This window comes from Lutra lutra, chromosome 7 (genome assembly GCF_902655055.1).
Source record: "Lutra lutra chromosome 7, mLutLut1.2, whole genome shotgun sequence".
NCBI lineage: Eukaryota > Metazoa > Chordata > Mammalia > Carnivora > Mustelidae > Lutra > Lutra lutra.
This window is the reverse complement of record NC_062284.1, coordinates 139,588,295-139,603,885: the sequence shown is the minus strand read 5'-3', so window position 1 is coordinate 139,603,885 and position 15,591 is coordinate 139,588,295. Positions and strand designations below refer to the sequence as shown.

Here is a 15,591-nt window from a genome sequence, read left to right as displayed (position 1 = left end):
ACGTACTCACATAATAGAGTGCCACACTACTAAACAGTAACAAGACATAGAAAACTTCTGTTGCACACAACAGCATGGAAATTCAGACATATAATGAATAAAAAGCAGACCCAATAAAAGTACACATTGTATGGTGCTACTACTATGAATTTTCTTTAAATGGCAAAATTACTTTACAGTGTTGTAAGTTAAAACACTAGTTATTCTTAATGAAGGGATAAGGCCAAGAGGGGGCCTGAGAGAGGTTTCTGGGGCTCTTGATCTGGGGGATGTTTAAATGTGTATGCTCACTTTGTAAAGTTCACACTGCACACTTACTTGTGCGTTTTTCTGTACATATGTCATAATCTGACTTAAAAATAAAGAGAAAAGGGATGCCTGGGTGGCTTGGTCAGATGAGCATCTGCCTTTGGCTCAGGTCATGATTGTGGGGGCCTGGGGTCAAGTCCCACATCAAGCTTCTTGCTTAGCAGGGAGCCTGCTTCCCCCCTCTGCCTGCTGCTCCCACCCCCTTAAGCTTTCTCTCTCTCTCTGACAAATAAATAAATAAAATCTTTCGAAATATGTATATACATAGGGGAAAAAAGCTACCTGACAAAATCCAGCCAAATAAAACAAGCTTTAAAATAGAGAGCTCAAGCACCTAAGGGAAGAATCATTAGTAAACAATGAATCCTCTTGCATAGAAAACTAAGGCTAAATCCCCATCAGAAAACAGAAAGAAACGTCTGGACTTCAACCATCTAAATTAATCTAAGGAAAATACTGTTTCTATTATTCTAGCATGCTAACCAAAGTTAGACTTCCACCAAATTCCTAAGGTTTATCCAGGGCTATCTAAGTGAAACTACCGGCTGCATGGGGTACCATCTCCTCAAGAGACAGGAAGCTGTCCGCCAGAGCAGCGCAGGCCACTGGTTGGCAAGGGAAGGCCTTTACTAGTACTTGTCTCTTTGTACCATGTTCCAGGCTGAGTGCCAGCAGGGATTTATTTAATGGTTAATCATTTTTCAGAGAAACTCTAGGAAGGCTAGCTAGCATAATATAACTTAAAAGAACTAAAAAATGTGGGAGTGGAGAGAAGGGTATGTGTGAGTCATTCATAGGAAACAACAGCATATACTGTCTGAAAATAAAAAATGCAAATCGCAGGGCCACACTCCAGACCTACTCAATGAATCTCCAGGGATGAGACTCGAGAAATTCTAATGAACAGCCCTTTTTGTCGGCTTGGGCAAGCAACTTAATCAAAACCTTACAAGAAAATAGCTAATGGAGGTATTAATGTCCTTTTAACTTGCTGAGTTCTTTCCAGTAAATTAAGCTGTTCTTAACCCAGATGGGACAGGGAGGAATTCTTTAAGGAAGGAACTACATGCTATTGATCTTTATAGCCCCAGGGACCTAGCCTAGACCAGGTACAGAAATTAGACCTTTATATTGTTGAATGTTGGTTTAAGAGTACACACTGAATCCAATAACTGCTGGAACTAGACTGCCCAATTCTAATGCAAGTGTTCAGTTCTAATCAACAATGAAAATCTTTGGCTATGTACTTCCTAAGGGTAGATTGATACTTAGTTTTTTTCTACTTCAGCCTTATGTCATCCCAATATCCTGTGCTTTAAATAAAACTCTTGGGCTACTGAGGCTGAAAATATTTTCAAGTCGTAAATTCACAGTTCACTCTAGTTTCCAAATTTACTGTACCATAATCAAGCATGGTTATTTAAAAATGGATAGAAACTTTGTTTCAGTCCACTGCTAATTAATTCTCATAGGTTTTTACCATAATGGACAACACTCAGAAACATAAAGAGAAATAACTATTGAATTGATTAAAACTATCCCTCCTTTCTGAAAGAGATTTGAGTGTCATAAATACAAAGAACATATACTTAGAAAGTTTTAAGAAATCATGACAAAAGGAAAGGAGAATATATGCTAACTATAAGGATCAATACAATTTCTGATTAAGCATAATGAACTCTGAGCTTCCTAGCAACCAGAGCAAAAAACATCTTGATTATATTCCCCTTGTTAAAAAAAAAAAAGGGGGGGGGGGGAGGGAATACTAACTTATCAAAGGAAAAGCTTTTCCTTGCAGAGAGCCCCTGACTTCTCAGTTGGTGGAACTCTGCTTTTACCTGCTTTAAATGTGGAGTATTTACAATTTATTTGAAGAAAATGTTCTGGGGCTTTTGGGAAAAAAAGAAGAAGAAGAAGAAGAAGAAAAGAAAGAAACAAACTAACCCTTAAAAAGGAAAACTGGCCTGGTCCAACTCTTTCACATTAAAATGCAAGACAAAAGGCCACCAAATTACCAACTCACCTCCAGTTACATAACCATCAAGCAGCTTCATGATCTTACCTAATCTTAACTTTTATCAACTTCTTTTTAAAACAAAGAATAGCCCTGTGTCAGCTATGGGAGGGGGGGCAGTAAACTAATAAAGGAAATTTAATACTTCACTTGTTATTTATTTTTCCCCCTCTAAATAAAGCTTTATACACATAGGGGATGATCCAGCAGGAAATTTTCAGCCTTCTGAACTACCCAAGGGCACAGGAGAATTGTAAGGTCACAGATGTTAGCTCTACAGCAGACTGACCTATTCAGCTATAAAGTCAGCCAAGCTGCAGAAACCAAATTTTCTCCAGCATGTAAGTCCAAATAACAGTGATCTGCAAAGTAAGGGGGTATGGCACTGGACTAGTTCTCACTGCAACAGAGATCTTCAGAGCTCAATCAGCAAAATTTTAGAGGAAAACACCACAAAAGCTACCTATAAATATTAATGCACAGAAATCTGTCCTGAGCACGAAGATCCGTGCTATATGTTTATACAGACATGCAAACTCTAAGTCCACTTCCTTACTGAAAAGTTCCACTTGGGCTGCCATTTTATCCTCTTCATTTCAGAGCTGGATGTGGCTCTCAGCACACTTGCTGACCACAAAAATGGAGCGATGCAATTAAGACAAAACTTAAAAAGAAAAAAAAATGTATATGTAGATGTATGTGTCTAATTCAGATTTTGGAGCAGAACTACAAAAATACCTATTATTTGCCAAAAAGTAAAATTCAAAATACAATTTCAAAATTCTCATCTCCTTTCTAAGTTAAAAAGAATTACAGAAACCTTTTAATAATGCTGCTTCTTATTTTAAAGACAGAAAATTTGTTTTTAAACCCTTTTTCTCATAGCTCAGAATACAAGATTTCCAAAGGAATCTACTGGAATTTACAGAGTCAATGACAGTAAAAATAGTCAATATTGTAGAAAAAATATTTTTCTGGGGCACTTGGGTGGCTCAGTTGTTCTGCCTTCAGCTCATACCATGATCTCAGGATCCTGGGATTGAGCCCCGCATCAGCAGGGAGCCTGTTTCTCCCTCTCCCTCTGCAGTTCCCCCTCCTTGTGCTCTCGCTCTCATACTGCCACTCTCAAATAAATAAATGAAATCTTTAAAATATATATATTTTTTTCTTCTAAAAGTAGATCTTTCCCATTTAAAAGCAGCTAGCACGTTTTATTCAATAATTTCAAACTATCGAGGAAATCTCTGAGTTAATCAATAATTTAACTATTAATAATAACCAGTAAGTTAGTGCATACCTGTAAAATCTAAATTTTAAGGGATACCAGGAGTTATTTACATCCTGCACCATAATTTGCCCATAAAGTTCACTGTTAACCTATCTCTCAGATAAATTAACCTCTTTATATGCAGATACATAGTTTTATATAATATTTCTATAAAGAGCAAAATAACGTTCAAATGGTAAACACCACCAAACAAGGAAACCTTTGAATGTTAATTTTCACACAGTAACTTTCAAACACTAATTTTCAAATAGTAACTTTCAAATACCAATTTTCAAATGATAAACGCTCTGAGCCCACCAACAAAGGAGGAAGAGCTAAAAGACAAGACCATCCCTTCTAGGTAGCCTGGGAGGAAAAAATACCCACGCCATGAATCGAGTGCCCCATCCAAATCACCCTGCCAGATGTCAGTATGCCAAGTTAGACTCCTCCAGGAATTTACAACCTTGCTACCAGACGAAAGAAAAAGATATCTATCTATTCTTCTACAACCGTCTACATCTTTCATGTCTCATAAAGAATGTTCCTTTACCTAATGGTGACAGATATGTAACTGCCAAGCAGTCTGCCACACTTTTCTTTACTGATTTATTTCCCTAAAATTAGTGTTTGTTGCAATTACCATCACAGGAAGCCAAAGGATAACTGAGGGACAAAATTCACCTTCGTTATTGACTTTGTTCTCAAGCCTCCATTCTCCACAAGGCTGAGGTCCAGTTTGCCGTCATCCTTGCTTCCTATAGCTCTCAGTCCTTGCAGAAGAGTGTCTCGCAAGTTCTGATAAAGAGGTTTCTCGGCATAGTCCAATAATTTCACTGTTTCCATGTATTTAGCAATCTCATCTAAAAGAGTAACACAATTATTCTGTAATTTTTTAATTACAAATACAACAAATTTATCTCTTTGAAGAAAATGACTCACGGTTATAGCAACATTAGAATGCAAATGTGTATCCTGTTAGACCATGTTTTTTACATAAATCACTTCTTCAATGGAAAGTATGTTTTTGAAGTCAGGAATTGTCAGGTAAGTGAAATAAGAAACTTATTTTGAGATATAATGTAAAAGGGACAAAAGATAAGATATAGGAGATATTATGTAAAAGGGACAAAAGATAAGAGACATACTAGAATTTAAACAAGCACGAAATAACTGCTGTACAAAAACAAAACAGGAAAGGACCTCAAATAGATTATAAAGTAAAAGGTACTAAAGTACAAGGAATATCACAGTCCATTTTTTTTTTTGCCATGAAAGCCATGAGTTCTATAGAAAACAGCTGCATTCTTTGTATAAATGGGAAATAAAACGTACCAAAACCAGGTTGAAAAAGGAAGAAAGAAGCAAGACCTAGTTTGCCCACAAAAGAGAAAAATCAGCTTCTGAATGATGAGAGACCCACTGTACACTGAGGCAGGACCACTCCCCTAAAAAGAAATCTTACTAGTCAAGATCGATACTCCTCAACACCAGAAATCCATGTTTGGGCTAACAACTCCTACATTCCCCAGCCTCACCCTTCCACCAGCCTCCAGGAACTTGTGTGCCCATGGCCTCATACACTGACTCCTGGATCTCTAACTGTCCTCTGGAATCCCAACAGATGCAAATCCAGACTCCTGACCTACCCCTAAACCTGCTCCCCTGTGGTTTCCCCTACCCCAGTTACTGAGAATTCCATTCTTCCAGCTCCTCAAACCAGAAATCTCCTCCCACACCCCACATGCAATAAACCAAGAGATCGTGTCAGTGCTACACACACACACACACACACACACACACACACACACACACACCCCCCTCCATTCATTCACTGACTAGCACTTACTCAGCAGCAGGCACAATTCTAGGTACTTGAGAAAGATGAGGAAAAAAGAAATGAGAATCCCTCCCTTCAACTTTCTTAACCTGATAAGGGGGAATCTATGGAAAACCTAAAGCAAACATCACCTTATGTGGTCTCATGGAAAAGTCTCCTTCTGAGAGGGGGAAATGTCAAGCATGTCCACGTTCACCACTTCCATTCAGTGTCATAGTCAGTACAGTAAGACAAGAAAAGAAAGAGAGGGCATAGAGTGGAATGGTGTATTCAAAAATACAGCAAGGTATGCAGAAAATCCTAAGGAATCCATAAAAAACTAGTGGGACTAATAGGGAAATTTACCAGGGTCACAGGATACAAAGTAAACATTAAAAAATTGTTTTCTAGGTACTAGCAACAAGCAATTGGAAAATAAAATTTTTTAAAAATTCCGGGGCACCTGAGTGGCTCAATCAGTTAAACCCCCGACTCCTGGTTCAGCTGGGGTCATGATCTCTGAGTCATGAGATCCAGCCCCACAGCTGGCTCCACACTCAGCAGGGAGTCTGCTTACCCTCCCCCTCTGCCCCACCTTTCACTCGTGCGCACGCACTCTCTACTAAAATAAAATCTTAAAATAACAGATCATTTACAATGGCATGAAAAACCATCAAACACCTGGCAACTAATACAATGAAGACAGGCAAGATTTTTTTGCAGACAAAATTACAAAACGCAGTGAAAGAAATGAAGTGGAGAACACGCCCCATTAGTGAATCGGAAGACTCAACGGCGTGAGGACATCAGCCGATCTAAAGTCAGTGCAACCCCACTCAAAATTCCAGCAACCCGGAAAGGGAGGGGATGTGCGTGAAACTGACAGGTGGCTCTAAAATGTATACAGACACTCAAAGGGTCAAGATTTGCAAAACAGCAAAGTCAAGTTAAAAGAACAACAGTACTGGAGGACTTACACGACCAGAGGTCAAGACTCTCGATAAAGCTAGAGTCATTCTGACACTGCAGCCCAAGAAGGGACAAAAATAATAATAGAAAGAAAGGAGTCCAGAAACCAATGGACAGATCCACAGCTGATTTAAGACAAAGGTAGCACCATATGGAAAGAGCGGGTTTTTGTTCTTGTTTCTTTCAAGAAAAGCTACTGGGTCAACTGTTTATAAATATGGGGATGGGGAAGAGATCTGGCCCCTCTTCACGTAAGGCGTGATAATCAGTTATGGGGGGACTATACACCTATATGTGTAACTGGTGGTCTGTGATTGCCAAAAACTGGAAACAGCCAACAGCAGAATAGGTAATAGGATATAAACACAACAGAATACTATTAGAAATGATAACGAACACATCCCTGTTAAATGTGCAACAACAGGGTCCCAGGAGGACCCAGTGCACAGCATGGGGACTACAGTTCATAATTTGGTACTGCAGACTGGAGAGCGGCTGAGAACAGATCTTGAGCATTCTCACCACACACACACACTCACACACACAAACACAACGCTAACTGTAAGGTAATAGAAGTGTTAATTATCTTGATCTTGTTAATCACTCTACGATATAAGTGTAAGTCAAATCACTCTGTACACTTTAAATGTATACAATTATATTCATCAATAAAGTTAAAAAAATAGAAATATTTAAAAAAAAAAAGCCATGCAACAATAGGAATGAATTTCACAAATCCAATACTGAGTAAAAGAAACAGGACTCTAACAGAGCTAGAAGTTAATGTCATGAGGACAGGGATTTTTTTCTATGTTGTTCACTCTATGATTCCATTTTTACATAGCTCACAAACAAATCTTTGGGGTTGGGAATTAGGCTAGTTATTTATTAAGCCAGCGGGAAAGGCTTGTGATTGGTAGAAGGCACAAGGGGGGTCTCTGAGAAGCCTATACGGTTCCATTTCCTGTGTGGGTGGCAGGACTGTAATCTTAAACAGCATGAGGTCAGGGTGGACTTCCCTGAAAAGGAGACAAATGAGCAAAGGCTTAAAAACACATCGAATATATGCCAAGTGACCACTTCTCGAGACCCCCCACTGCTACTCCCCTTGCCTGGATTACTGGGGGGCCCTCCGAGCCTGCTCCTGTTCATACCTGCCTTCCTCCCTTGGCAGTCTATGCTCAGGACAGGAGATGGAGTTTTGCTTAAAGGCAGACATCGATGCCACTCTTCTATTCCAAACCTCACACTCCTGCTCAAAGTAAAAACCAAAGCTCTTCTGATGGATGCCCTAAAAGAACGCACCCCGCAAGCACACCAGGAACTTAGATGCCTTCTGCCTCCAACACTGTTCCCCAGACTTCCACACAGCTCACTCCCAATCTCCGACTGCTCAAATGTCACCTCCTCAGTAAGGCCATCCTGGCCACTGTATTTAAAACTCCCAACTCCCTCCCACTCTATTCCTCGCTTCATCCCCACACCCACTAACTCTAACCCCTGCTTTCTTTTTTTTCCGTAGTACTAACCACATGATATGCTGTACAATTCACTCACGTGTTTACTGTCCCTCGTTCCCGACTAGAGTGCAAGCTTCATAAAGACAGGAATTTTGCTTTATTTTGCTCACTGGTCTATCTCTAGTGCCTAGAATGCTCTCTGGCACACAATCAAGCCTCAACAAAAAAAATCGTTGAATGAATGAAAGAAATCTGGTTTCTCTCCTGAAAGCTGAATAATAATTTAAGGAAGTTCAAGGACCCCTTTAGCTCCCCTCTGGAAAGGTTACTGCTGTGGTGATGAGAACAGGCCCCACTACAATGACCACACTTGCAAATACCTAAGCTTTCACATTACAGGAAATGCTGTAGACATCATGACTTTTCGTCTTTTTTTCACATTAAATGAAACCCATATAAGCATGTAAGAAGTCCCACCTGGCTTGTTTCTCTCGGGAAAACATTTGTCCATCAAATCTGCAATATTTTCTCTGTATCTGTTAAAAGTTAAAGAATGAATCACTGTTTGAAGGTTTACTCCATGGAAATTTATTAATATTTGATAACAGTAAATAGCACAATAAGCGACGCTGTGTTACATCCTAAATCCGCCTACAGACTTTCTTCTAAAACAAACTGAACAAGACCAAAGACTCTTCCTATGTAGCAAGTACTTTCTTATTTCTACATTAGGAGCAGTTAAAACTGTAGTATCCGTCAAGAAATCCTGACTTAAATACATGTACCTTATCAAGATTTTGCCCAAAATAATTTATTATAAGTTTTCCTTTACCTAATTTTGGAATCTCTAACATAGTTAGGATCTTTCAAATTATCGTCCCAAGGAAGGCGGCCGCTAAGCCACTGGATCATGCAATAGCCAAGGATCTCCAAATCGCCGCGTCTTGATGGGGCTGTGCGTGTAAGAGAAACAGGTCAAGCACCAAAATCACGTTGAGGAATAGTCTCAAATATACATAAACCAATAAGGTAAAACAGTCAATCTTACGGTCTTGTTTTGCATCAAAACTTATCCCTGTGTTTAATAAAAGTATTGAATAAATATTGGGCAATATCAAAATATGAATTTACATCCACCTAACGACTTACTTTAAAATCCAACTAGCAAACTCTAGAGTTGCAAACTAAGACTGCTGGTCTAGGAAATAAATTATAAAACAGAGACACATTTAATACTGTCCTTGGAAAACTCAAAGACACTAAAATGCTATAAGCTACGGAGAAGCCCAGAGAGCTGGGGGTCTCGGCTCCTCCACAGTGCTGGGCACAGAAAGGCAAACCACCTGCTAAAGGAACAGGTTGACTTCAGGTGACAAAGTCAGTTTGTCTGCTACAAAATTGTGGCTGCCTAAGAAACGGACAGACTTTTAAGGGGGGAAAAAAAAACACCCTCCATTTGACTAAGCTAAACAGAACCAAAAAGAAATCCTCAGTGAGCTGTGGCCCTATTATGCAACTATAGGAGTCCAGCCTCCTCCCCCCACCCTTCCCCACCCTATTCTGCCTCTGCAATTCTGATTTATCTGCTTGTTTGTTTGTACAAAATTATGAACTATGTAGGACTTCAACTGAAATGTTAGCAGCATATTTCTTGGTCAGGCACTGTTGACATACCAACACCATGGTGCGCATCGATGCTGGTGAATTCAATAGTGCCATCGTGACATCTTTTGGGGTCTTCTTTGTATTCTTTATGAATTCCTTCTGGGCAATACCGGTAAGCAAGGCCGTAATCTACCAAGTACACCTACAAATGTCCAAGCACCAAGAAAAATCAAAGCCAAAATGATTGCACATACACTCCTTTATGACCCAGAGACAAAATACTGTCATTCGAGGGTGGATTCATCTGCAAGACCACAACATTGTACCCCGAACAAGTGAAATCCAATGTGCTAAAAATAGCAAATACTTAATCCTGAAAGACTTTTTTTTTTAAAGATTTATTTATTTATTTTTAGAGTGAGAAAGAGTGGGTGCATGAGTGTACAGGCAGGGAGGGGCGCAGGGAGAGAGAGTCTTTTTTTTTTTTTTTTTTTTTTTGGGAGAGAGAGTCTTAAGCGGACTCCATGCTGAGGCAGAGCCCAATGCAGGGCTTGATCTCAGGACCCTGAGATCATGACCTGAGCCAAAACCAAGATCAGACAATTAACTGACTTTGCCACCCACATGCCCCAATTCTGAAAGAACTTTTATTTCAAGAAAAATGCTGAATGCCCATGTCACTATAGTCCAGATAATATCACCTGACTCTGTATTCTTCTTTAGGTAAATATATTATACTTATAATTAATCCTGTTTCCTCAACTTGAGCAAAGACTATAAATCTTATACTTTTTTCTTCAGAGTCCAAAACACAATTGAGCACAGAGGAAACCAATACTTGTTGCAAAACAACAGCCCCACACCAAGTATAAGACTACTGACTTCTATGACACATGATACATTAATTATTTTCTATTCTTCTGCTCCTCCACTTATGAAATAATTTATCAATTCATTTCTCAAAAATATCTCAGATAACAATAATGATCTGAATAACCTTCAGCTAAGGCTCTTATCTCCATTTAAATATTGTATATTAAAGTCAAGTTTCGGGTGCTTAGTGGGTTAAGCCTCTGCCTTTGGCTCGGGTCATGATTCCTGGGTCCTAGGATCAAGCCCCACGTTGGGCTCTCTGCTCAGTGGTGAGCCTGCTTCTCCCTCTCTCTCTCTCTGCCTGCTGCTCTGCCTACTTGTGATCTCTCTCTCTCTCTCTGTCAAATAAATAAATTAATTTTTAAAAAAGTCAAGTTTCATAATTGAAACTAAATTTTAATATTTAATAGCACATATCTGTGGGCATGTACGTGTGGGTCTGATGAGCATACAAAGCCAGTAAATTTGGCTTTCTTCTATTCCATAGTCACATACCACATCTCCAATTCTGGGTAACTGTCTCAGAAATGTATGCATGTGATCACAAGAGGAAACTAAAGTAAAAATATGGGGACGGATCTAGCACACACATCTAACACCAGAAAAATAATCCCATCCAAAGCATATGCCCGAAGGATAACAGAGCTGCAAAAATATTTTCCTATAAACAAGAGGCAGCATATTTTAGCTAACTGCAAACTGAACTATATTTTTATTTATTACATTGTATACGTCCAGTTCATTTCAATTAATGGAATCCTTATGGTTCAGGTTCTCAGTGTGTCCTGTTTGTTTGCTCGCTCGCTTTTAACCTTTTTAAAAACATCTAACACAAGACCTCTGGGAGTCCTGTGAGTGCCTGTAAGATTTCCCCATGAGCATGCTAGAGTTAAGCAACTTTCCTCTATTGTACAGGGAGATCCCTGACCACCAGCATGACAGAGACAGGGGATGGGGGCAATACCTGAGATGGTAGAAAATAAAGGGAAGGCGAAGGAGAAAGGGAAAGCTAGGCAAGACAAAGTTAAAGACTGGTTTGAGGGGAAAAAAATAAAATGGAATGTCAACATAAACACACTTTAAATATGTAGACAACCCTTTCTTCTACAACATCAATAAGACGCAAGAACACACATGGAGCCGGTTCCATGCAGTGGCCTGACCAGGAGTGCCAGCCAAACCTTACTTTAAACAAAATTGTGGAAACAGCTTCAAGAAAATTGTATAAACCCCTCTATTCCAACTAAACTGATCTGAATAAAGGTATAATAACATTAACTTTTCTCTTTTCCTTAAAAAGTAAAAATTACAAAGTGAATGCAATAAACTAAAAAAAAAAAAAATGCACATTTGAATTCTAAACACTAAGGGTATACAAATTTAGACAGCTAAGATATTTCTGTAAACCAATTGATCTGAATAATCAACATGTTAAAGACCAAATTTTCCAAGTAACAGAACACTTATATTTGATGGATTTCTTGAACAAAGGAAATAAAAAAATGACAAAGCAGACAGGCAAACATAATTCATCGGTGCACTATATAATTTTAAGCTTCCACCCCCAAATAGCTATTTGAAATTCATTTTGTATCACAAGCACTTCTTCTGAATATTATTTAGGGCAAAATAGCCAACTTGATAAAATGCCAACAAATCGCATCAAAAGTGTAGAATGTTAACTAGATAAAAGTGTCAAGAAGAAATATTATTATTACCATATCTACTCCAAAAAGTAAAACTTCTGCACAAGTTCAAAAGTTCAAAGCAACCATATTTATTTTCAAACAACAGCTTTTAAATAGTAGAAATTAAAGTTAATAAAACTACCTGGTCAGGATTCTTGTAGCTCAAAAGAAGATTTGAGGCCTTGATATCTCCGTGTACATACTCGTGCTCGTGAATATATTCCAGAATATCCAGCTACGAAAGCATCATATAGAATAAATTAATGCAGTACCTAACACCAGCCAGCAGAGGACCGAGCTTGAACACAACTCGCCTTTACCGGATTAAAACAAGAGAAATGTAGCTCACATACAATTCTCAAGCTTAGCTGCAAGACAGTTTTCCGAGAAAACCTTCTGGCATTTGCTTCATATATTTTCTGAAGGTCACTCCCAAAGCGATCCATTATCATAAACCTGTAACTAAAGACAAACAAGAAAAGTCAATGAACTAAACAGAACTCGAAAAAACCTACTTTGCAGTGACTAGTCTCCCTTGACAGTAATTTTTCCAAGGCCACGTTTAGTGAGAGAGCAGAATGAAAGGGGAAGAAAGGAGAGAGAAGGAAAGAAAGACAAATGTTTGAAACCCCTTCTTCCAACTAGAAATCTCAAGAGTTGGGAGTGTTTCCCTGTGCTGCCTTGAGGGCCTCCTGGTGGCAGCCAGGGAGCTTCCTGAGACACTGGTCAACGTAAGGTGACCAGTCCACAGACAAGACGCTGGCAGATTCATTCACAGGAAAGATAAAACAATCCGTGTAAGACTGGTATCACGGATTTTCCCCAAACTGAAGTTAATTTATGTTTCTGTATTTAGCTTGTTGTCTGTGACTGTTTTTCTTTACTTTCAGGGTACATTTTAGCAGTATTAACATTTTACTAAAATTGAGACTATAAAGAGATGTTGTCACAATAACTAAATTCCATAAAATTATGTAAAAGGTATAAAGGGACTGTATGTTAAATACTCAAAGGACAAAACCTAGCGAAGAACAAATATCCTGGGGAAACGGGCAGATCTCTGCTTTTGCCACAAACCCACTATGTTACCTTGGCCGAGTCACATTACTTCTGTAAGCCCCAGTTCCCACAGGTACTGAATGACAGCATGGGGCCTCCTGCGTGCTGAGGTCTTTTCTGGCACTCAAATTCCAACATTCAACAACCATAAGTGACATTTCTATGTGTACCTGAAAAGCAACACCTCACTCCAGTAACACAGTTCACTGTATGCTCTGAGGATCACTTTTATCTTTACCCAGTTTTCCAGATTCTGACTCGACTGGTTAAATCACTCCATAAATCAGTAAAAACTAAGACCACATTCACAATGTCCCTTCCAGCTGGGCTAAGATGAGTGATGACCATCATAACAACAGTGAGCATGGACTGAAGCCTTCTGAACACGGCACTATTCTAATTACTTCGGATGTAGAACCCCTGCTATATGTGTAATTATTCCTGGTTCTTTCCTACTTCTCCAGAAATTTTCATAAAAACTACAGAGACTTGTCCCAGCAAAACCATATGTAAAAAAACGCTGTCATTTCAGTAAATTCATCCTATTTCCTAAGAGATACAGATACAGGATAAGAACTTCCAAACATAAAACAGCACGGGCTGCCCACCCAGCAACGACCTCTCCTCTCCACCCTTCCCAACGGAGCAGCAACTGCGCCCAAGCAGTCCGTCCCCTGCCACACGGCCGCGCGCTTCACCGTGCCAGCCACTTGACGGCTCAGCCCCTGCCCGTGGCAGGTTTGACAATGAGCACCGATGAACCCAGACCAAGAAACATGAGAGGAAGGGAGGTTCCTTTGCCAGGAAAGGAAAACACACAACAAGCAATACCTCCTACTGCCGTGGACTGCTGTGTCTGTCTGCATGTGACGCCCAGAAATGGGGCAGCCACCTGAGGCCGTACAGTGGAGAATTAATACAGCACAAAGCCAAGGGGAGGAGGGCAAAAGGGCAAGATAAAGGAACCGGGGCCCCTGACAGTCACATCAGAGAGCAAAGTTTTCCTTTACTTAGAGCTGAAAGCACCCTAACCAATACACCCCCAGGGCCGAACTAAATCTACTCCTCGGACGGCTGCCAGCCTACTCCAGAAAGTTCCATTCATTCATGCAAGTATTTTTAAAAATGTCAATCATGCACCAAAGCACGGGAGGTTTTCTCCAACTCAGCAGTGCCAGCAATGTTCTCTCTCCAATCTCAGAACTCCTAAGACACGAACAAATCAGAGTCACAGAGTTTAGGAGCACTTCGTGGCTGTAATTGTCTCATACGTGTTTGTTTTCTCTCACCAGCCACGCTGAAATGTCATAAAGAGGACGCTGCTGCACGCAGATCGTGTAGCTAATACAAAAGGCCAAACTGAAGCCTGGAGGGCTCCCTTTCCCGTACATGACATGGAGTTCTTGTCTGCTTGCTTGCTTATTTATAAGAGGAGAAAATGCAGGGGCATCTGCTCTGTTCCTACTCGTCAGCTGGGCTCCAGGCAGGTGCCAGTGCTCCACACAAGTCCTCCGGACTAGGGCTCATGTCCTGCTCGTCTCTGCCAAGTGCGTGCCCCGCAGCCCAGAGGGAGACCCAGCAGAAATGCAGGTGCTCAGTAAACCGTGGACAGTGAGTGCTCAAAAGAGGGAGAAGAAACACAAAGCATGCAAATTTTTACCTCTTTCCATTTTTATCATGTAGGCCAGACCCCCAATACTTAGGAACACCCAGGTACTTCAGTTTATGGGTACGAATCCACTTCTGAACTACAAGTTAAAAACACAGGCTTGTGATTTCACTTTTCTTCTACATGATTTTTTAAATCATTAAGAGCAGAATGCACTTGCACTCGTAATAAGATTTCATCTTTTTTTCATAAAAAAGTGAACAATACATTATAATAACAAATAACAAGTACCTTTCAATCAAAGCATTTTTATTAACATATAAAATTTTATCCTGCTCTAAACATTGTCTTTAAAATGAAAAATCTCCTATAGGCATTAAAAAAAAAGAAAAGCCAACCACAGCATGCCAGCTGTCGTTATGAGCGCTAATGATGTAAATGGTTACTCACTTCTCCAGAAAGACTTACTTTTTACCTAACCTAGAAGTTGTTTACCTCATTTCTAAAGGTCAGTAACCAGGAAATGACACTCAAGGGGTGGCAGGAGCTTGAAGAGGTCCTGCTCTCTTCCCTGCAGGCTGTTCTAACTCATCAATTACAGCATCCCCCCTCCACCCAGGTTATGTTCCCCAAAGTTTAGAAAAAATTTTCAAAAAGACTAGAAGTCCCATGCATGAGTTAGGATTACTTCTCAATTTTTTATGATATTTCCTAAATCCTAAATCCTCTAACTTTATTCTATATCAATATAGATGAAATCTTATCATATCAAACCCAGTAAGAGATCAAAATTCTTTCATACAAATCTCATTAAAATGAAATTTACTTAAAAAGTGAAAAAATAAATATAACAAAGCATCATAATATCAGATCCAGTGCTCTTGTCTTGACTTCACACAACAAGCAGTGGTCACTTTAA

General features: G+C 39.7%; 1 protein-coding gene across 5 annotated transcripts in view; it reads right to left on the bottom strand.

Moving 5' to 3' along the window:
• Window positions 1-15,591, bottom strand: part of VRK1 (VRK serine/threonine kinase 1) — a 74,722-nt gene that overhangs the window by 12,600 nt on the left and 46,531 nt on the right. For all 5 annotated transcript variants that reach the window (XM_047736202.1, XM_047736204.1, XM_047736205.1 and 2 more), the window contains exons 5-11: window positions 14,724-14,811; window positions 12,358-12,466; window positions 12,147-12,239; window positions 9,513-9,645; window positions 8,671-8,791; window positions 8,316-8,374; window positions 4,275-4,453 (exon numbers count right to left, since the gene is read on the bottom strand). In XM_047736202.1, coding sequence (XP_047592158.1) covers window positions 4,275-4,453; window positions 8,316-8,374; window positions 8,671-8,791; window positions 9,513-9,645; window positions 12,147-12,239; window positions 12,358-12,466; window positions 14,724-14,811 — 782 coding nt within the window. The remainder of the gene's footprint in view (window positions 1-4,274; window positions 4,454-8,315; window positions 8,375-8,670; window positions 8,792-9,512; window positions 9,646-12,146; window positions 12,240-12,357; window positions 12,467-14,723; window positions 14,812-15,591) is intronic.